The sequence below is a fragment of the Tricharina praecox genome, assembly GCF_024521635.1.
Source record: "Tricharina praecox strain CBS 144465 chromosome Unknown BZA05scaffold_11, whole genome shotgun sequence".
NCBI lineage: Eukaryota > Fungi > Ascomycota > Pezizomycetes > Pezizales > Pyronemataceae > Tricharina > Tricharina praecox.
In genome coordinates, this window is record NW_026250413.1 from 87,825 (window position 1) to 109,859 (window position 22,035).

General features: G+C 55.2%; 6 protein-coding genes across 6 annotated transcripts; 2 read left to right on the forward strand and 4 right to left on the reverse strand.

Moving 5' to 3' along the window:
* The first annotated feature begins 2,505 nt into the window (after positions 1–2,505).
* On the forward strand, positions 2,506–5,510 carry BZA05DRAFT_34714 (uncharacterized protein). Its single transcript, XM_051481207.1, has 3 exons — positions 2,506–2,536; positions 2,587–3,017; positions 3,099–5,510. The coding sequence occupies exons 2-3, from the start codon at positions 2,815–2,817 to the stop codon at positions 5,107–5,109; spliced, it is 2,214 nt and encodes a 737-aa protein (XP_051339571.1). The 5' UTR covers positions 2,506–2,536; positions 2,587–2,814; the 3' UTR covers positions 5,110–5,510.
* Positions 5,511–9,731: 4,221 nt separating this feature from the next.
* BZA05DRAFT_444643 (uncharacterized protein) lies at positions 9,732–10,358 on the forward strand (the record flags this gene model as incomplete). Its single annotated transcript, XM_051486925.1, has 1 exon — positions 9,732–10,358. The coding sequence occupies one exon, from the start codon at positions 9,732–9,734 to the stop codon at positions 10,356–10,358; it is 627 nt and encodes a 208-aa protein (XP_051339572.1).
* Positions 10,359–10,990: 632 nt separating this feature from the next.
* BZA05DRAFT_444644 (uncharacterized protein) lies at positions 10,991–11,576 on the reverse strand (the record flags this gene model as incomplete). The annotated part of the gene is made up of 2 exons (XM_051486926.1): positions 10,991–11,203; positions 11,259–11,576. 2 exons carry the CDS (start codon positions 11,574–11,576, stop codon positions 10,991–10,993), a joined length of 531 nt encoding a protein of 176 aa, XP_051339573.1.
* Positions 11,577–11,782: 206 nt separating this feature from the next.
* BZA05DRAFT_444645 (uncharacterized protein) lies at positions 11,783–12,610 on the reverse strand (the record flags this gene model as incomplete). Its single annotated transcript, XM_051486927.1, has 2 exons — positions 11,783–12,286; positions 12,344–12,610. 2 exons carry the CDS (start codon positions 12,608–12,610, stop codon positions 11,783–11,785), a joined length of 771 nt encoding a protein of 256 aa, XP_051339574.1.
* A 232-nt stretch (positions 12,611–12,842) lies between these two features.
* On the reverse strand, positions 12,843–14,073 carry BZA05DRAFT_396759 (uncharacterized protein; the record flags this gene model as incomplete). The annotated part of the gene is made up of 1 exon (XM_051483564.1): positions 12,843–14,073. A coding segment is annotated over exon 1 (725 nt), but the record flags the coding sequence as incomplete, so codon positions are not given.
* A 4,359-nt stretch (positions 14,074–18,432) lies between these two features.
* Positions 18,433–19,411, reverse strand: BZA05DRAFT_473679 (uncharacterized protein; the record flags this gene model as incomplete). The annotated part of the gene is made up of 4 exons (XM_051488080.1): positions 18,433–18,731; positions 18,813–18,952; positions 19,207–19,315; positions 19,373–19,411. The coding sequence occupies 4 exons, from the start codon at positions 19,409–19,411 to the stop codon at positions 18,510–18,512; spliced, it is 510 nt and encodes a 169-aa protein (XP_051339576.1). The 3' UTR covers positions 18,433–18,509.
* Positions 19,412–22,035: the final 2,624 nt, after the last annotated feature.

Here is a 22,035-nt window from a genome sequence, read left to right on the forward strand (position 1 = left end):
CCCACCACCACCAGCAGCGACACCACCCACCACCCACCACCACCACCACCACCACCATCGTGAAAGTCACCGATCCAACACGATCAACAATCAACGATGGAGTGGTAACATGTATCCAACCATCCACTCATCCATCCAGCCTGGCATCCAGCCACCCAACGAGCACCCAAGTTCTAACTATACGTACTGATGTGTGTGTGCTCGAGCCAGCTGGCAGCTGCCACGGCTCCATCGCCTCCGTCGTCTCCGTCGGCTCGGTGCCGAGTCCCGGGCGTCGGGTGATGTCTATCACTAGTACATACTAGTACCGAAGCCGAAGGAGGGACAGAGGCGGAGAGAGAGACCGATGACTCCAGTGTCCATCCGACCCGAGCCGTACCGTACCGCGTGCCCCCGGTAGTATATAGTAAGTAGCTATCATAATTAGTACCGCAGCCTCAGCCTCTTTGGTCAACCGACGCGACAAACAGACAAATAGACAAATAGACAAGTCACAAACACCGTAATTCGTGAATCGTGAATCGTGAAGTGTGATGCCTAAATTGTAAACTCTGTACCTAAACATAGAGCTCTGCGGATCTTCGATCGGGTGGGTGGATTTGGAAACCACCGCGTGAGGGCTGGCGGGCCAATGTAGAGTGACTAGAGTAAAGCACATACTCAATACCAGGTATGGACAGAGTAGGTAGACCGGCGATGAGAGTGTACATGGCTATACTCCCCGCGCTGTCTCGACTCTCGAGGCTTCCCAGCTTCCCGTCATGACGCAGAAGTGCAAGAAGTTGCAGTCCCCCAATCCATCGTCGAAACAAAACACTGAAAGCACGTTGGATGTGATAGATGTGATCGATTAGCTATCGCACGGTATCGTATCGATAAGGTACCCACCCGTTCCTGCACCCGCGGGCGAGGCTACCAATCTACCAGGCTGCCAATTTACCAGGCTGCCAAACGATCACACCGGGACACCGCGTGCGTGCGTATGTGCGTGCGCGATGACAGCCGGTACCAACATAGGTACTTATATCTTGCTTACTCCGAGTGGTTATACCCAGTACCTCCGGTAGATACGGACAATCCCAGAATCCCAGAATCCCAGAATCCCAGAATATCAGATTCCCAGAAGCCGGATGACCTAAGCGGACGGACAGGGCGGACAGCCTGCACACCTGCATACAATGCGCAGGGCTGTGCCACACTTCCACGGTCGCGCAAAGTTCAAACACATGGACGCTGGCGAGCTAAGTTAGAACTTACTTCGTTCCGTTATTAGTTAACAAACGTAGGCAGTCTGGCCAGTGGCCACCGCATTCCCAGCCGCGCCTCCTCCACCCACCCACCCACCCCCCGACTGTCGCCGTGTCGCCGTGTTTCAACGTCAGGTTACCCCAAGTTCCAACTGGGCCCTCCACGACCGACCTACCGACCGGGGAAGGGAAAGCAAAGAGAAGGGAAAGGAACGCCAAGGAAAGGAAAGAAAGCCCCGCACCTCCCCTCCCCAAGGCGTGCGAATCGGAACAGGATGGTCCTGGACTCCTAGATATCCCGCATTGACGAACTCTTCTGCGTTCCGGCGGCCAATTGGCGATGAGATCGAGAGGCAGACAGTCGTTCTTTGCTCCGCAGGCCAGACCAGTTGAAGACGAGGTCCAGAGTGCTTCACTCCGCAGACCAGTGGAAGACGAGGTTTGGAGACAGTCGTCACGTAGGGTACCTAATCACTCATGTAGTTAGTTAGTTGGGTCTCGGTGTCGGTATGTAGAGTACGGTACCTACCCCCGGCCATGTCCTCACCTCACCTCACCGCTGCCAGTCCTGTGCCCCACCCACCCGACGTCTGACGAGCTCTGGTTCTGAACCGTACAGCGATCACCACATGTGTGTCTCTATGTGTCTGTCTGTGCGTGTGTGTCGTGTCGTGGCTGAAACAACCTCAGGCGATCCCGAGCGCGAGCTCAAGCTCGACGAAGCTCCAGCTCTCGGATTCACAGGCTGCACTGGAGTGGCCTTCGAGCATTCCTCCCATCTTCGCCGCCTCGATAAGCGCACCCGACCTCGCGCATAACTGCTCGAAACACAACTGCTCGAGAGCAGCCACTCGTCGAGACTCGAGCCACTCTCGGCCGGACAAACAACCATCTTGTGACCAGTAACAAACGCAGGACATCCGGACGCATCCCATCCCAACAACGCGGAGCAAGTGCTGCAACACGCCTCCTCCTTGTCCAGGCTCCAGCGCATGCAGAACACCAGGTGCAATCCAGTCGACGAGTCAAGTCCGCGGCTCCCTCAGTACTCGGATTTGCTGAGAAGGAAAAAAACTCGTCCCGACTACGCGATCATCCAATAATAACCTCGAGTCGGCACAGAAATGTAAGACACCTACCAGGTCAGCTTCCACGCAACTGGCCAACCCCCCAATCAGCTCGGTGCTTTCTGACGAAAATCTGCAGGCCTATCTTTCGTGTCTCGATACCACCGTGAGACGTGTACATGCCAACTGAGCCGCAACTCCTGTGTCTGCGCGCGAAAAAAGGTGTGCCCCCCAAGGCATTTGATTGTACATTCTGTTGATTGCGGGGTTGGATCGAAATGCATTTATAACGTTGCACCGCAACACCACCACCCACTGGCACCCGCAATGCCCACTGGCACCCGCATCCCATCCCAAATACAACAACCCGCCGGTTCAGCCTCTCTCCGCTGCGGATGGTAGATATCCCCTCTTGAGCCAACACGGAAAATAATAGCTCCTTCCTGCAAACAAACAAAAAAGACTCGAGAAAGTCCCCATCATATTGCCGGCCAACCGCGATGGATTCCATCGTCACCAACATCGATACCGAAGCCAAATATATTCTCGGCGTCGTGAAATGGTTCTACATGCCCACGACAGACGGGCGGCTCCTCCGCGCCGTTGCCGTGAAGTCGTCGGACGCCAGTATGTGGATCGCCGCATACACGTTGCTCCTGATCTTGATATTTGTCGGGATCGCTCGTCTGGTTAAAGATCTCGTGTGAGTAGTACCATGCATCGACGACCCCTTCGACGGCCGCGACCACTCGCGGAACGGTGCGCTAACGTAGCCTATGTACAGCGTCACCTTCTTCCCGCTCCGTGGAAACGGCAATCGCTATGCCATGCTAGTCGGGTACTACAACACGAACGATCCCGTCACCATCATCCTGCTAGCGGTGGCGTACTGCTACAAGACGTGCGTCTTCGTCGTCGGCGACGGCCGCGGCCGCATCGACTGGAACACCTTCTGGCTGGGGATCGGACTGATCTCGCTCTCGCTCGCACTGCTCGGGGCCAACGCCATAGGCGGTGTCCTCGTTCCGGGCAACCTCCGCCTCGGCCACGTCGCCCGAGTCAACCCCGAGAAGATATTCTCACCCCGGGTCGACGCCAACGCGACCACTCTCTACGAATACTGGCAGCGCTTCCAGAGCCCCACCGCGTTCCGCGCCGTGTCGGACTTGGTGCAGATGAAGGTCACCCTCAAGAATAGATATGTTATGAACTTCACCCCGATCGACCCGAATGGACCCGAGCCAGGCCTCAGACTGGATTACTCCTACGTCGTCACAGGCGTCGACTTTGGCTTCCAGAGGGCCCCCGGGTTGAAGTACACCGCCTCTGGCATCTGCAACACCCGGTACGATTGGTACGACGCCAGCTCGACTGAGGCCGAAGAAGTATACTTCCCTGTGGATTCGGACGGCGTACCTCTGAATCCGGAGGGTTTCTTCGTTAAGAATCAGACGACGGTCCCGACCGTTGAATTCTACGCCCCTCCGACCAACTCGAGCATACGCTCCTTCCTGATGATTCCGCACACGGCGAACCGCGAAAGCGAAACACGGAATCTCATCGATCCATGGTACCTAGCCCGGGACGTAGCGTTTCCGGACCAAGGGCGTATCCGATACAGAGTGGCACCACGCAGACCGGTCGTCTACTGCGAACAGGTGGACACGTACGAGTTCGAAGGCAAGAAGGTGGACAACGTTCTCGACCTGAACAAACTGTTTGAGGGGCCGCGATCGAAGCTGTCATCGTTCTGGTGGAAGCACATCCTGCCAGCGGGCGTGGGCGTCCCGGTGATCCAGCAGATCGGCAACAACCTGGGCGCGAACTCGCTCGCGTCGTCGATGCAATTCCTCGACTTCGACTCGTCCATCGACCTGTCCAAGGCCACTCTCCAGAGCGACCTGGAGCGCCTGGTGCTCGGCGCGCTCGTGTACACGCGCGAGCTGGTGCGGTCGACGACAATGACCACCGAGGAGCAGCGCGGGAACTACGTCAACGAGGCGCTGGTCAACAGCACCGACGGGCACGTGCCCGACGAGTACGCGGACTTTGTGATCTCTAGCCCGGAGGTCACCACTATGTCCGTATGGGTGCTCATCGTCACCCCGGCCATCTGCCTGTTCATCTGGACGTTCATCGCGCTCAAGGCGACCTTCCTATTTACCGAGCACTGGGGTAGCATCCGCAATGACAGCTGGCGGGGACGGTACGTGCAACGCACGATCCTGTTTTCAGCCGTCCAGCTCTACCGCCTCCTCGACGAAGAAGTCTCCGGCGAGCGCCGCTGGAAGGGCCGGCTATCATTCTACCCCTACGTCTCCGACGTCTCGCAGAAGTACATGCGGCGCTTCTCGGAATTCGAGGTGGTCCCCACCTCCGCGCGCAAATCCTCGCCCTCCCCCTCGCCCTCCCCCTCCCCCCCACCACAGACCTACGACGCCACGTCCAAATCCGGCACCCACGCGGAGATCCGCCCGGTTCCCGCATACGACCTCTCGCCCGGCGCCGAAGACGGCCGTGGCGGCGCCGGGGACTCCATGCGCCCTCTCGTCACGCCGTTCGTGCGCCCCGCGTTCGTGCCGCTGCATGAGCGGCGCAGCTCGGCGCCGATCTACGCGGCGGGGGCGGGGGGTAAGAGCGAGGGAGGGAAAGCGGCGTTCTCAGCGGATAGGAGAAGGCCGATCTCGGAGTATGCACCCTCCGCCGATAAGTATGAGCTTGTCATGACTAGGCATTGGAGGCCGAGTCTGAATGAGAGCGATATGATTCATTGGAGGCAGGTGCAGAATGAATAGGCTGTCTGATTGGTTTTTCGGTGTGCGGTGACGGGTCTGCCTTTTTTCAGATCATTTTTTTTAATGCGATTTTACGATACTACGACTTTCTTTTGGGATGTTTTGGGATGGGCTTTGGGTCGGTGTAGTTAGGAGTTTGGAGAGTTTTTTTGTTTGTTTCTTTGTATGATTTGATTTTCTTTGGGTGGACCTCTGGACTGTGATCACGGCGTCTTCGATGTGCTTTTTTTCTTCGTTTTTTTTCTCCGTTGATGTAGGAATGCGTTACCCAACAATCGTATCTGCTTCTTACATGGCTTACTCAGTTGCAGTTTCCAAGCTGTCTGTTTTTTTTTGGACGGAAGGAAGAAGGGAACTTGGAAAGATGTAGTTACGGAAGGATGTACTCTATTCTGGTAGCTTACGTGCGACGATACCTACCTTCTACCTACTTCTACCTACCTTCTACCTTCTACCTTCTATCTATAAAGTATCTACCGTATCTGACTATCTACCGTATCTGGGAAGTTCTGAGAAGTTCACCTTGAGAGTTGATGATGGCCTCCGTATCCGTGGCGGCGTGGCGGAGTCGCGGAGTTCTAGTTGCAGTTGTTTACTATTAGAGTAGAGAACCTAGAGTAGGTACTCGCGGTGTGTATGTATAGACGGTAGGAGGCGTAAAGTACTTCCGGATAGCGTGTTTCTGTCTGTTTCCGTTTCGTTTCGACGCCCGTGCACTCCCTCCCCCTTACATACTCTAGTGTCGGGCCAGTCCGGACTCCGTATTCACGAATAACCCCCTCACCTCCACCCCGTCACCACATCACGACGCCAGACCGCAACCAGCGCTGCCCCTCCCGCCCAACAGCACCACCCGCAGAGTTCCAAGACTTTCAAGACTGCGAAGATTTCCAAGGCTTCGAAGAGTTTCAAGACTTCCAGTTCCACCGCCACACCGCCGCACCGCCGCACCGCGGAAATGGGATGAGAGTCGGTCGGTCGGTCGGTCAATGCAGTCGGTCAGTTGGCTAGCGCAGCGATGAGCCTCCAAGACTCTCCACGCGGAGAGTCCTAGGAGAGATCGCCAGGGAAGAGAGAGGGAGCGCCAGAGGGATCGCCAGGGAGGGATCGCCGTAAATTGGTTAGCGTTGGATTGTCCAGGATTGTAAGGATGTGATGGGGTAAGGATGAATATGATGGGGTAAGAACGCTGTCTACAGACATCTACCGTAGAGTGCATACATACCGTACATATGTAGGATGGCGGTGGTGGTGGTGGTGGTGGACCATGGTGGGCCTGGAAGAAGGAAAGAAAGAAAGAGGAAGAGGGCCTGGAAGAAGGAAAGAAGGGAAATGGACGGTGCTGGCCACTGGTGGATTAACATCTCCTTGGTGTCGCGGGAATCGTGGAGATACCCTGCCCACCTGTGTACTGTACATGCTGGAATGCCTACACCAGCTACCTAGCAGCTCTACCAACCCAGTACCCAGCGGCGAGGCGATAGGTTAATTCGATACTAGACAGGCAGCACCCAGGTCGGCACGGCGTACGGCGCACTCTGCAGCCAGCAATGCCCACTGCCAACGGACGGTGGACGCGCAACCCGCAACCCGCAACCCGCAGCCCGCAACCCGCAGCCCGCAACCCGCAGCCCGCAACCCGCAACTCGCAACTCGCAAGTAATAGCAAGTACTGACGTAGGTACTGCTCTCCAGCATAACCCGCCAAAGCGAGACATCCCATCCCATCCAGCCCATCCAGCCGTCGTCGTCGCCGCGTCAAGGACTCAAAGAGCGGGGTCGGGTCCACTCGGCGTTGGCGTGCTCACCCCCCCCCCCCCCCCCCCCCCGACAAGCGTGCATGATGTGCTTCCCTTTCCACAATAATGCGCAGACGACGACGTGCACTCGGCGAGGTGTGCTCTGTGCTTTGTGGGGTCCGTTTGCAGCAGCAGCAGTAGCGATGCTATTTCTATAGCAGTCTCATCATTATTCATCTCGTATCTAGAAGCTGGGCTGTGGGCAGCGGGCGAGAGAGAGATCGGTTGCTCCCCACGGCCAAGGTTGGGGCCCTGGTGCGCGGTAGAAGCAAAAGCAGAGGCGGAAGCGGAAGCGGAAGCAAAAACAATGGCGATAAGCAGGCTTACCTACCTAGGCGTTTACTCCACGCCGAGTGGAAGCGGCCCCGGCAGCCCGTGAGGACCGGCAGCCAATGCGACGGCGAAATGCGAACTTGCTTTTTCCTCCTCCGCGCTTTCGTCCACAGCAAAAGCAAATCGCTAAAAGCACAGTGACGGGTCGGGAAGGTATGTATGTACGGTATGTTCGGATTCGACGATGGTGCGGCCGGACGGGGAGGGACAGCCTCTCTCTCTCTCTCTGTTTTTTTTGTTAGCCATCCACAGATTCTCAAGTACATGCGAGGGACTTCGATACGTATCGACTCGACCGACGCGATCGACATGGTTGGCCGCTCCCCAGCCCCTCCACTGCAGTTGGCCCCTAATCCCCAGTCCCAACAGCCAACCCCAGCCGTAGGCTTGATGCGAGCTCCAGTCTGCGAGGCTGTTACCTCCCAGTCTCCCCCGCCTAAGGCGGATTCTTTCGGTTCTCGGACGCGGTTCATGGGGCGTCGCCCGCTCAATCCAAGCCTTGGAGCCGCGAATCACCGGCTAAAAATAAAGTGGTGCCCCATCATCGATATCGATACCTCGCTTGCAGCCACCGGTAAACATCTCTCATACCAGGTAGAGGGTAGGTATCCCACCACGGCGTGAGAATTCTCGCAAAGAGCCGTGTGCTAGGCAGCAGTTCTACTTACCCAACTGCTGGTACAAATGAACGTACGTACGTGCTTTCTTTTTGTGTTTGATGCAGCGCAGTACTGGGTAGTATACACAGTGCGTGACAGCTGTCCATCGAAGGACTGAATCTGTGATTGCGCGTGCATCCAAGCCCCGCCCTGAATCCAGGAATCCTACCGGCGACTGGCGTCGATCCGCCGATTGGCGGGGTGTCTCGGGGATGTACCGTGGCGGTATAGGTTATCGCGGGGCCGGTCGCTGAATATGTACCTATATACTCACAAGTACCTAGGTAAGTAATTGCACCGAGCTGAGCTGAGCTGAACTGAACTGAGTCGGCCGTGTCAGGTATCATAGATTCATTGGTCGGCAGTGCAGGAGGAACATACATACCGTACATAATAGCTACCGCGCACCGGACGAATGCGCATTGCGAAGCGGGGTGGGGGAGTTGAGTGAGGGCGTGTGAGTAAATAAGCAAACAAGCAGGATGTATGCACAGTAATAGTTACCATTGCACAACGCGAGCGTGCTGCGTGGGACTGGTGCCGACTGCGACTGCGACTGCGGATGCGACTCGCGAGAACGCGCACTCCAGAACTATCTATATCCATCTTGGAAAGACTTGAATAGTTCCAAGTGCGCACTTGAAAGTGAATACCCAGCCCAGTGCCCACGAGTGACGAGTACTAAGGATGTGGAAAGCAGTATATATGGTAGCCTATAGGAAGTATCGGTATACTGGACGACTAGGATGCTAGGAGGGGCCGCACAGGCTGATGCCGTCGGTGGGGTACCGGTATGTACACATGTAGCTACCCACCTAGAGGTATGTACCCAGGTATGCCTAGTGGTCGTGTATCGTGTATTACCGGCGAGTGCATGTGGCAGTGTCAGCCGCCGATCCCGGATTCCCAGAAAGGCGGCCAATGTATGTGTGGACTGATCTTCTCTTGACGAACATCATTTCGCGGAGAAACAAATTTCCGTCCTTCCAGAGGCATGTCCTGGCGAACAAGGCACCAGTACATCAGTGAGGATGTGATCGCACTCGAGGTTGGTATGTACTCTACAGCTTAACTCCACATTTGTGGTCGGAAACGGGTATGCGGTACTTGGGTATGTACATACCTCATACTACATAGCAGCACCGTGGTTCGTAACGATCATGAAGCTCGTCCAGCTGTTAAGCGGGTCATACCGACCGAGTGCGGCCAAAAGTCCACGCTGCAATCTCCGGAGTTGTCTGTGCGCTGCAGCGGGTTTATTCCGTATGCGAGTGCGGGGGAGCGGTCCCTTCCACCACGCATCACTCGGTTTTCCATGCGGCGGTAAATTTTCCGGCACTCAAAAGACTCAACCATATGATCCGTACTGGGGTGTCGTGAGTGTAGCGAGTGCCGGTAATCCGTACGATTTGTTCGTACTCGAATCGAAGAACATGCGTTCCGGCTCCGAACTTTCGATGGCACGGCTGGAATCGACAACACCGAGTGCTGAAAGTTGAACGTTGAAAGTTGACGTTAATAGCCATGCGAGGCTGGTACTAGACCTTCTCCTACCATCTGCGATTGAATCTCGTCCGCCTCAGACTAGCCTTGAGCATTAACACATCTATCTATAAAACCCCACGCCCAACCACTTCTCTTCTTCTCCCCATCTTCTCTTCTTCTCTTCATCACACACATCGCAAGTTCACACAACTCTCTGCGCAAATTCCCAACGAAACATTCAAATCTCGAACGAATCTACCATCTACTATCACAAGTAAGCACCTAGATCCGTCTTATCACACAAGCTCACTCGCAACAATAAATGCTAACACAATATCTACCAGAGATGTCTGGGAACCAGCACAACCTGTGCCGGCGGGCCCCCGGCCTCGCTACCGCCGCGAACGCTGACCGCCCGGCCACCAAGGTAAGCACCAGCCCCCCGCACTCATATCCCGCGTACCGCATCAACCACAGCGCAAGGCCGTGGCCGGTGGAGACCGGGCTTGGGGGGGAGGGGCAGGAGGTGGAGAAGGGACGCCAGACGGAGGTGCAGGAGGGGGGAGACGCATCACCAGTTGGTGCCAGACGGTTCAGTCCCCGTCCGACGGTGGAGGACGGCCGTCCAAGTCACGTGATTATGGAGTGGAAGGAGAAGCCGGAATGGATTGCAACAGCAGAAGAAACTGTTGGTTCTGTCTGGAAGGAATTCTACAGAGGATACAGCACTGCACATCCCAGCCCTGCCATTGCGCCGCCTGAGACTACTGAAGGCGCATCCAACAGATCAAGCTCACTTGATAAGTGGAACCGCAAGCGCCCGCGGCGGCTCTGTGTCGTCGTCGACATGATGGAAAAGTTCCAGCTGGATCCCCCGCTACCAGGCGAGCAGATCGCCGGTGTTGTGGGTTACAGGCGTGCAAAGTTGTCAGAACCTCAGTGGAGAGATCTCGCTAGGATGGCACTTGACTAGGTACCTGACAATTCCGGCCATGAGCGCAGAGCCCGGACGTGTGTTCAGGGCTGCAAAAATCACCTTGTTGGACCGGAGGTGCCGTATGGGCGACGCCGCCATCGAAGCGCTGGAGTGTCTCAAGAGCTGGCGGCGAGATGGATTGATTGCGGGTAGTAGGGATGGTATCAAGGGAATTGAGGAACTGCTCAAGGCGCTTTGTGGGGAGGCTTGGAGTAGATAGTACAGCGATAGAAATGAAATGAAATAGCCAGTCCTGTCCACACTGTTGCTGTGAGAAGTAGCGTAAGTGTGCCGCTGGACGTCGCCGTCACTTCACGTCATGTCACTCCATCTACCGCCGGAGCGCGCACTTTATGGGCAGGCGGAATGGAGCGGAATTCATTCCAAGATCTAATGAGAGGTCAGAGGTGTGAGCCGGATCACACCTTTCCTTTGTGACTATGGCTCGGAACCCCCAAAACGCCCGGATTTTCACGCTCAAAGCTTCCCCCCCCCCCCCCCCCACATAATTTTAATACTAAAGCTCAATTGTCCATACTTGTACGTATGCTGGGTCGGTAACCACCATGGTGAATCACAAGTCATGATTCGCTTAATTCAATTTCCCATTTCCTATCTGTCTAATCTAATCAGGAACCAGGCATCTTGTGCACCGGCTCCCACTCCTTCTCCACCTGTTTCTCCTGCTCCTCCTCATCTCCACCCACCCCAATATTGACCGCAATGATCTTGACCGCCCTACTCTTCTTCAACGCACGAAACCGGTAGGACTTTTCCTGATTGGCGGCCTCGTATTTCCTCTCCAGATACATGCAGCGCTGGATCGCCCAGCGCAGCTGCTTCTGCCGCTACTTTAGCTCATACCGCAGCATCGCGTTCTCTGCCATCTCGATCCACTCGTCGATCGCGCTCTCGTCCACGAGGGACGAGAGCATGTGCTGTGACGGTACCGGCTCGGCCTCCGAATGACTGCAGGCGCTCGATGAGCGTGTCGAACATGGTGTCGTCGGCCTTGTCGGTGGTGGCGGTGGTGACGGTGGAGGTGGAGGTGGAGGTGGTGGTGGTGATCTTGATGATGGCGGCCTTTATAGTGGTGGCGGCGGCGGCAGTGTTCGCCTTCGGCTTCTTTAGCTGTGTCTTCTTGAGGATGCCTGCGGGCTGGGAAAGCTTGGGCGGCGAGGAGGGCGCCGTCTTAGTAGGTGGCTTGGGCGCCATGGTTGTTGTTATCGTTGTTGGTGTTATTCCTCACGTGTGTGGAGACTTTCGTGAAGTGTTCGGTAGCTGGATGGTGGGAAGGAAAGAAAAGGAAGGGAAGGGAAGAAAAGGGAAGACGGAAGTTGTGGGTTGGTAGAGAAAAATGAGCTCTGAGGTCAGAGTGGATGGCGGCTGCTGGAGCCATTCAGTCTTGCGAGAGTGGGATATTACTCCTCTTGCACATGCTTCCAATGCACCGCATCGCTCTCGTTCGGATTCGGCTTCCAACGCCTAGTCATGACCAGCTCGAACCTATCCTCGGAGGTGTTACTCTGCTGGATGGGGATGACCGTGGGTCTTACAAACGGCGTGACCAGTGGACGCATCGAATCGCGTCCTTCTTCGACACTTGGGGAGACATCATACGGGGGAACGTCGCGGATCTCGGACCGAGTCTCCGACTTGGAGGTGCCGTCACAAGTCTCCGGCGGCGGGGAGGGCGAAGGAGAGCCGTCAGACTTCGGCGCGGACGTGGGCACGGATTCCGAGTAGCGTCGCGTGTACTTCTCCGAGACGTCTGAGACGTAGGGGTGTGTGGAGAGACGACCCTTCCAGCGGCGCTCACCCGAGACTTCTTCGTCCAGGAGACGGTAGAGTTGGATGGCGGAGAATAGGATGGTGCGCTGCACGTAGCGGCCGCGCCAGCTATCGTTGCGGATACTGCCCCAGTACTCGGAAAAGAGGAAGGCTGCCCTGAACATAACGAAAGCCTAGATGAGGAGACATACGGCGGGGGTGATGATGAGGACGCGGACAGACATCGTGGTGACCCCTGGGCTCGATCCGATGATGTCGCCGTATTCGTCAGGGACCTTACCGTCAGTGCTGTTGGCGGTGGCTACGTTCATGTAGCCGGCGCGCCGATCTTTAGTCACTATAGTTGAGCGGACTACATCGTGGGTGTACACTAGCTCCCCGACGACTAGGCGCTCCAGATCGGACACGAGACTGGCTCGCGAGAGATCGATAGGGAAATCGGTGACCAGAAAGCTCATAGAAGAGGCGAGGGCATGCGCCCCCAAGCTGTCCCCTATTTGATGTATGGCTGGCACTGCAATAGCCTCTGGGATGATGTGTTTCCACCAGAACGCTGAAAGCTTCGAGTTGGGCCCGCCGAAGAGCTTGTGAAGATCGAGAACGTTGTCCACCTTCTAGCCTTCGAACTCGTACGTGCCGATCTGTTCGCAGTAGACGACCGGTCTGCCTGGTGCCACACTGTATCTGATACGCTCTTGGTCCGGAAACGCTACGTCCCGGGCTAGGTACCACGGATCAATGAGATTCCGTGTTTCGCTTTCGCGGTTTGTGGTTTGCGGAATAAGCACAAAGGGTCGTATGCTCGAATTCGTCGGAGGGGCGTAAAATTGAGCAGTTGGAACTGTTGTCTCATTCTTAACAAAAAAAAAGCACTCCGGGTCTAGAGGTAAATCGTCCGGATCCCTGGGGAAGTATAATTCTTCGTCAACAGTCGAGCTGTTGGCGTCGTACCAATCGTATCTGGTGTTGCACGTGCGGGTGACCGTGTATCTCAACCCGGGGGCCCTCTGTAAGCCAAATTCGAGGCCGGTGACCTCATAGGTGTAGTTGAATCTGAGCCTAGGCTCGGGTCCGTCCGGATCGATTGGAGTGGAGTTCATTCGGTACTTGCCCGTCAAGGCGAGCTTCGCCTGCACTGGGTCAACCATGGCGCGAAATGCTTTGGGGCTTTGGAATTGCTGCACGTATTCGTAGAGATTGGACGCGTTTGTTTCTGGGTGGGCGAGAATATGATATCGGGGTTCACTCTGGCGATATTGCCGATCCGTAGATTTCCAGGAACGAGCACACCCCCCATGGCGTTGGCAAGGAGTAGACCAAGAGAGAGTAAGATGAGCCCGGCGCCCAGCCAGAAAATGCTCCATTCCATGCGGCCGCGACCACCACCGGTCACGGAGGTGCAGATCTTCCAACAGTAGGCCGTAGCCAGCAGAATAGTCGTGACCAGATCGTTTGTGTTGTGGTATCCGACCAGCATGGCGTATCGATTTCCGTTTCCACGGAGGGGGAAGAAGGTAACACTGTATGCATGTTGGGGCACCAGCGAAGATGACAGCGGGGAGCGGATCCATACACCACATCTTTAACCAGGCGAGCGATCCCGGCGAAGATCAAAATCAGCAGCAACGTGTATGCGGCAATCCACTTGGCAGCCTCTGAGGATTCCACGGCGACGGCGCGGATAAGTTTCCCGTCTTTCGTGGGCATGTAGAACCATCTGGTGACGCCGAGCACAAACTTGATGTTGGGCGGTATGTCGAATTCGTTGATGGTATTCATCGCACTTGATGAGGTGACGGACTGCGCGTTCTGTGGCAGGAGGAGCTTTTATTTCCGCGTTCGGTCGAGAGGGTATATGCTTTCCGCTTCGGAGAGAGACTGAACTGGCGAGATGTGGTACGGGTTGTCAGGCTGGGGATGGGTACCGGTACATAGCACTAACTGCGGCCGGTGTTGCGGTATAACTTATATATGCAGTTCACTCTAACGTAGCCCCGCACTCAGCCGCTCGACGTATGTACAGCTCGATCCTGTCTCACCCACTCTCGACCGGACAATCGGTTTTGTGCTCAGAATCAAACGCAGAACACCTAGGCACTCCGCAATATCAGCGCAGAAACTCTCCACCGTATCCTTGAGCTCACGCACGGAGTGCGGCCAATCAGGTCCGGAGCTCAGTATGGAGACGCTTTAACCCTCCGTGGCTTCGGGAACATCCAATGGTAACCTCCACAGCAGCGCCGAAATGTAAGACAATCATCAGGTCAGTCTCATGCAGCCGGTATCACGGCCCTATCAGATAGCATATCTCGAGGAAAACCTGCAGGCGAAAAACTGATCCGCCTCTCACCATGAGTAGTGATCCTCGCTATCACCAGACACTTCCTTCATAGTGAGGGGGTATGTCTCAGATCGATGAGGAAGATGCAGCAAGTGAGGTGTCCGAGTGGGAGCTGAGGGAGCGGGAAGAGAGGGAGGTGCTGCGGCGGCTCGAGGAGGAGGAGGCTTCCGAGGGAGGCGACGGCGTGGTTTAGGGACTTGCGGAGGGGTACGGACGAGCCCAGGGAGCGGACGGTGTTTTTTCTTAGTGTTTTTTGTTTGGTGCGCTCTATCTTCATTTCTGAGATAGGCCGGGGCGGAGGGCGGGGAAAGCCACATCGGGCCGCTCGGTGAAAGTTGGGTTGGACAGTGGCATGGAAACGGGGGGAAGGGTGTACAGGTAGACATTGCCATGATCTAGACAGGTCGCATGCAATCAATGATTAAACAAGAAATATATCTCCGATCGTGTGTACTCGAAAACCCATCTAGCGGCGAAGAATAAATGTCCAAAAGCCGTTCGATTTGGGGGCGATCTCGAGTTCGCCCCGTGGATATTCCAGTTATGTGCCCGTACGCATGCTGAGCAGAACTCGAAGAGGACTCTCCAGTGGGAATTCCAGCTCGCAATGGTGGGAATGGACTGTGGCTCCTGAGCGTGCAAAGTTCCGTCTTCATTTCTGGACGGCCGTGGTCGTGGCTGATTGGTTTTTCGTTTTATTATGTTGTGGCATGGAGGACGCTTGTGCTAGGTACTTGATGCTGTCATGGCTTTAAACACACCCAATCCCACCCTCAGCCCCACCCAACAATCGCCACCTAATATTCTGAGGTTCCCTGATTTCCCAAGTGGTGCCCCACAACCCCCGCTTGGCCGGGAAGTGATCCGCGTGGATTCTCTGCTGGGAATGTGGAGACCGTGGGAATATAGACAACATCCCGAACACCTGGAGCCATACTCTGCCGACCGACTTATTCGGATCATGCTTGCGTTGACGTCTGAGGATTACTCAGGCACAGCGGGGTTTGGGCGGGACAGAACCCGATAACCAAGGAGGCCACGGGATACGTAGGGGCTGCAGGGCGTTCCGATTCCAGACGCTCCTTATTCTGCACCCCAAGTCCGGCCTCGGACCATCACTCAAAGCGGTGAATTCAAAGTTCATGCTGATGTTTGTCTTTGATCACGCTGAATATGCTATTGGCATGCTCCTCTATGTTGAGAATATGCTTATCGATGGCTTCACAAGAAATCGGACGACACCTGGGATTGTACTCCAGAGTAGATCTTTTCATCTGAATACTTTCGAGTTAACCGAGTACCAAGTGCACTCGTAGCAAAAAGACGCGAGGGGGCGTAGGTACCGTTCGAAGCGCCGCTTGTTTCCTCGGCGAAGGAGTCCAGCCTGGTGCATACGTCATCGCTCCGAGAATCGAACCAGCCGGTGTTGACTGTCACGTGTTTGGTTGATTGTACCTACATAGTTGGTCACTCGCTTGCTCACTATGTGTCACGTGATTGATCTTTCTACTTGGCCGACGTGTGGCTTGCTCTCTCTCTTGTTCGTCCGTGCGTGCTCTCCTATTAGGTTACTGAGATATCATGACATGCGCCTATGAAAGAACCCTATCCTCTCCACATAGCTGGATCCTCCCCTCATTACATCTCAGTCGAATATTGTCCTTCTTCATTCCCACCTATTCTTCAACCGCCGGCATCCTGGGCCCTGGCTCTGATAAACTCGACGTAGGTATTCCTTCCGTCCCCGGGATTCCACTATCCATATCTCATTACGCCTCCCAGGAGGACGCAACTCGCTCTTCGCCTTGCCCCGGTCGTATCGAGATCCCAGATCCGCTCCCGTGGTTTCCGTGTGCACAGCCGGCCACGTTGTGGAGCGCAAGCACGGCTCCCCTCAATGATGCGGGACTCGATCCCTTCCCTCTTCTGTTATACCTGTATGGTGCAGCCCCTCAGTATCGGGCTCCACTTTCATTCCGGGACGATGTGGTGACGTGCAGTTGTCGTCTGTGGCATCCCCCCCCCCCCTCCGGCGATTCACAGAATCCCACTCGACTACTGGACGGATTCACGGGTATTCCGACATGTTGCTGAGCGCCCTGCCGTAAGGTCATGTCGGCCTGCGTCCAGTCAGTGACGATGTACGGGCCAGAGGACTGGCGGAAAGAGGCGGACCAGGAGCAAGAGTGACGGTTGGAAGGGGTGATGACCTACAGAAGCTTATCAACCAGGAGGCCAAGGCGGTCACGGGTAAATTCAAGACCACCAACCAGGACACCTTCGTACTAGAGCCAGGACTGAGACCGGCAGCAGCACAACTCAACAACCGGGACAGACGCTTCGACCTCAGACTCAAACGCTCCAGTAGTTAGTCAGTTGAAATGAGAACACTGGTTTAAACAGTTCAGTTCTGGTTGATTTTGTTCCCGGCTCAGTTGGGAACAGAGGCTGTCAGTTCCCAGTTGGTTTAAGTATGTCTGGCATTTATTCCCGGGAAAACTGGCAGAACTGTCAGTTCAGCGGATGAACTGCCAGTTCAACCAGGGCAGCCAAAGTGGCCGAGATAGGTTTCCCATGGTCACGGAAAGAGCGATAGAAGATGTACATTACTAGATTTGAATTACTACTCTCATGCTCCCTACCCATGGGAGCACGGCGATTGAACCTCTTGATCGCGCAGAATCAATTACGGTTGCTGACTAAACATGCACCCGAGTCAATCTGAGCTAATCAGGATTATTGACTTGGGAAGCGCCCGGGTCAATTACGTTTGTTGACTAAACATGTCCCGAAGTCAATCTGAGTCAATCACGATTATTGACTCGTGATGGCACCCAGTGAACTACGGAGATCGATACTGTGGGCTTAGATACTCTTCAGAGCTTTAACACTATCGGTACCTAGGGAATGCCGATGATTAGTTAGAATCATCTTGCACTCGGAGAACAGCCGACATGGCTAGAATCGACAGAATTTCAATGGCCATTCGGTTGAGGTTAGGAAACCGTCGTTGCTAACGCGGTTCCAGCCACCATTCGAACATTCCTCTCACCGGGCAATGATTAATAGTCCTGGAGCTCGTCAACCGGGGCAGCGTGCTCTATATTTCCCAGCTAGTAGGTGGTGGGTTAATAGTCAGTTCGCCGGTGGGATGGTGGTGGCGGCCGGTTTCGCCCTCGATCTTAAGCTTCACTGAACTGTTGGGCCAAGCAGTTTTCCCAGTTCAAAACCTGCCAGTTGGTTCGGTTTGCCAGTTGGTTCAGTTCACTATCCCCCAACAGTTGGTTGGTCCGGGAACACCCCTGGTTTATTCCCAGTTCGAACTGTTGGAGGGTCTGCTCAGACTTCTCAGCCTCCCGAAAGGAGACCAGGCTAGAAGTACGCCACCCAGACAAGGAATAACATTGTTACCCTCCGCCGAAGGGAGCCCGAGATCACCATTCAAACCGGATGGTGCGCGGCACATAAACCTCAAAGGCGTCACTGGGTTGAAGGAGAAGGCGGACGAATGTGCGACACCACCACCACTACCGCGTCAACTTGGATATTGATTTAAAGATTTAAAAGAACAATTGCAAAACTCAAGGAACTATTTTCAAGAAACGCCAACTTTGTATCTCCCCCTCATCCCCTCGGGTTTGCCCCCCAATTGGCCCCTCCCTCCTCCCCGACGCTTCCTAGTCCCAGTCCAGTTGTCTGTAAAGAGCCCACTGTATCAGATGCATGTCCCTCATCGCGTTCAGTGGTAGTTGCTCGGTGCTACATACCTGGTAACTATTTATGTGGCTACCGCCAGCAAAGGGGCGGAGCCGCGGTCCATCGATGATTATATCAGTACCAGCGCTCGGCGGGAAATGATTCCGCCCGATGGCACGATATGTGTGATGTCCGGCTACGCGCGCGGGGGGGGGGGGGGGGGGGGGGTGCATCATGAGATGCCGGCTCCAAACCCCACCTAAGAATATTTTCGCCTCCCTCATCCACTCGGTTTACCGCCTATGTTGGCAACGGCCAGTTCAGTTCGCCGCAAGATGTTCATTCGTCAGGTTGTTGACGATGAATGCGGTAGAGTCAGCTTTGGTGGCTGGAGTGGTTGCTCCTGCATGGCCATAGCCATCCATCGCCGGGTCCACCAATGACAGCTGTTTGTCTGAATAGTGGTCCTCTTCCACGTCCTCTTCCCCATACGATTCTTCTTCAGCTGTAACGGATTCGGACTTCCAGTCCGGTCCCGTTGCCTGTAAAGAGCCCACTGTATTAGCTGCATGTCCCTCGTCGCGTTCGGTGGTAGCAGTTGGTGGCCTGCCTGGTAAATTTACCCATGGGAAGGTGTTCCCGCCCAGCACGGGATCCGCCGTCGAGATCTCGGCCTCCGCGGCTGCCTCACGCTGGGCATTCCCCTCCCTCCAGCCAACATTTCCCTTCTCAAGGGAAACCAGGGGCTCGTGGCTCCTTGGGTCTAAAAATACCTCGTCGACTTCACTTGGTACCTGCCAATCTACTGACTGGTTGGGCTTCGTTATTCCCGTCTTCCGCAGGCACCGCCGGTGCCAGGGTGGGGATAGCCCGATCGGGCGAGAATCGCGAAAGTCAGCGTGTTGGGCCGGGCCGGGTAAGGGGTCCTTTGGACGCAATATCCTCTAGGACGTCGCACTTCTTCTACAGAAATGGAAGAATCGTGTGCCACTTCTCGAAGAAAAGGTTGAACAGCACTTTCGTCAACTCCCGAGTCCGGAGAAGGAAGCCGGCGCCCAGGGCCATCATCCGACAGCTCCGGCATCTCATCCGTGCCCCCAGGCAAACCGAGCGTCACAGCGAGGACCTGATGGTTGGTTAGCCACATATAAAGCCGCGGCAGTGATACGGAGTGGCAACTTACGTCTCCGAAGGGATCTATATCGGATATAACTGCCCTCATGGGGCAGGCCAGTGGCCGCTGGGTGGATTGAAGGTAGACTCCTACCGAGGGGTTTGTCGGGCGTTGATATTGAGGTTGATGTATGTGATGGAGAGAGAGAGAGATAGGAGAGGGGAGGTGGGAAAGAGGAGCTATTTATGTGAGAGCGGGGGGGCTAGGTGCGGCCTAGTGCGGGCGGGGTTGAGCCCGCATTCCCGCGTCCCCGCAACCCCGCATTCCCGCACACGCTGAGGAACTAGGCACCTGTACACACCGGGGTGGAAGGCAGGGCGACCACCGGCAACCATTGAGAACCTCCGCCTTTGGAACATCCATGATATCCAGGGATGCCTTATTGCCCATCGCTGCAGTCGGGACTAGGTATCTCCTAGGTTGTATTATATAAGTAATGCCGACCACAGCGGCCCGGCCCAGAATCTTCGCCGTCAAAGTTCAAACTCCTCAGCCTCAAAGCCCCCCGAAAGGAAACCGGGCGAGGCTGGCAGCGCGATCGGCAAACGCACGGTGAACCGTGACCTTCCTGCGCTGATCGGGCTGGTCAGAGGTGACGGCGGTAATACTCGTAGATAAAGCGGAAGCACCAGAATGCACGGTCTCCCCATGGACGAAGAGCAAAAAACCAAGACTCGCGCAGAAGCTGAAGGTCCCCCTCGCTAGCCCCCTTAGAACTACGGTTTTGCGGATGGTTCTTTTGCCAACGCCCTCCAGGCCGGAGGCGGGATCGAGGGAGAGCACACACAGAAGGAACAGAAGATATGGAGGTTGATCGTCTATTCCGTAGATGATAAGAGACAAAGAAGAAGAAGAAGAAGGAGCAGACGACTAAGGAGCAGATAACACCGCTGGACGCGCCAACGTTGATGCTGCCTAATAAGCCATTCGCTTCCTCCCTTCGACAAGTCCTCCTCTCGCTAATAGGTCCTCTATTGCCCCGTAGGGCCGCCAAAACGGTATTGATGTTCACCGGTGGATTTCGGATGGATTCTGGTGAGATGGGATATGCGGTCCCGTGGCAAAACTGCTCAAAGTCCGCATAGGCTAACTATGTCGGTAGTGACTACCAAGAGGCCTGCATGATGTGGAGTGCGCGGTCACCGCACGGGCACGTGCACCAGAAGCGGCCACCAGCAGAAGGCACACTCTCTTAGCAGGGTCACCATCTACAAACCAGAATCATGAACGAGTGCGGTAGATACGGTAGAGTACCTACCTGATCATAGAGGTAGAAACTTTATGGTATACCTATACATGCAGAACCGGAACCAAAGAAATGCGGTACCATTGTTTTGTTTGTTCCATCATCATTGCATTCGATCTTAGTAGATTATGGCAGATTACATGAGTATATATCCGCCAACTTGGAGACTGATCTAAAAGAATAAACACAGAACTGAAGGAACTCTCTTTCCACCGAACACCAACTCTTTTGGTCCCCCCCCCTCACACCCTTGATTTACCCTTGCCACCCTTGCCGCCCCGAAGCTTCCTCGTTCTGCTGTCTGAATGGAGCCCAATGTATTAGATGCATATCCCTCGTCGCGTTTGGTGGTAGTTGGTCGGTGCTACATACCTGGTAACCAGTCACCGCATCATGTAGAAGCCGGCGGAATTCTGAAGATCTTCCTCTTCAATTTCATGCTCGTCTCTGCGGTGGGTTCCGTGACCACTTCTTCAGCATCCATGACGCTGACAATGCATTGGATAATGCGATTGATGTTCTCTTGATCCAACCGCGAATCGTCGACATCGATCGCCTCGTCGCTTCCCATGACGTCGTTCCCCACTAGCAGATAGTTCCTCATGCGCTCTGTATCCCCCACGCAAAGGGCAAAGAAACCGTCCTCCGTAGATAATGACATCGGTGCCGGCGCTCGGGGGGAACTAATTCTGCCCGATGGCACGATGTGTGCCATGCCCTAGTTGACGGGCGGGGAGGGGAGGAGAAGGCATCAATAGATGGATGCTATTTCCTTCGTGACATTCTGAACAAAACGTCAGCTCCCTTCTTTTATCGTGTGGGAAACAAATCATCAGGGAGTATGACTTTTCTTGCCTTCCATGGCATTCAACCAGATAGTAACGAGAATTGGCTCGGGTTAGAGCCGTACTCGTAAACAAATCTGGAAGCAAGGTAGGCAACTCCCAAAGATTGGTTTGTCTTCGGAGTACCTAGCGAACAAAGTTACAAACGGCGTTCGCTTCCATCGACGATCCTCCAGAGGCCCTGCCTTGAGATAGGTAGTTGTCTGGAACCCTCTCAAGGATGGTGTCAAGGCCGATGATCGATCTGCCATGCTCAAAGCCCAATGTACCTATTAGATGCATATCCCTCATCGCGATCGGTGGTCGTCGGTGCGGTGCTACATACCAGGTAACGGCCAGCAAAGGGTGGAGCGGCGGTTAGCCACCACCGCCATAGCCGCCACCGCCACCACCGGCACCCTACTACTCGGGGGGAAATAATTCCGCCCCGAAAGGTGCAACATTGGTGATGTTCTTGACCGCCGCGGCCGCGGTGGCGGCGTATGCCCGCATATATAGGGCGTGTTTGTTTGCGGCTGGGGTGGGGCCCATCAAGGGGTTTGTGGGGTTTTCGTTTCGAGGAGAGTAGATATGGACGTGGG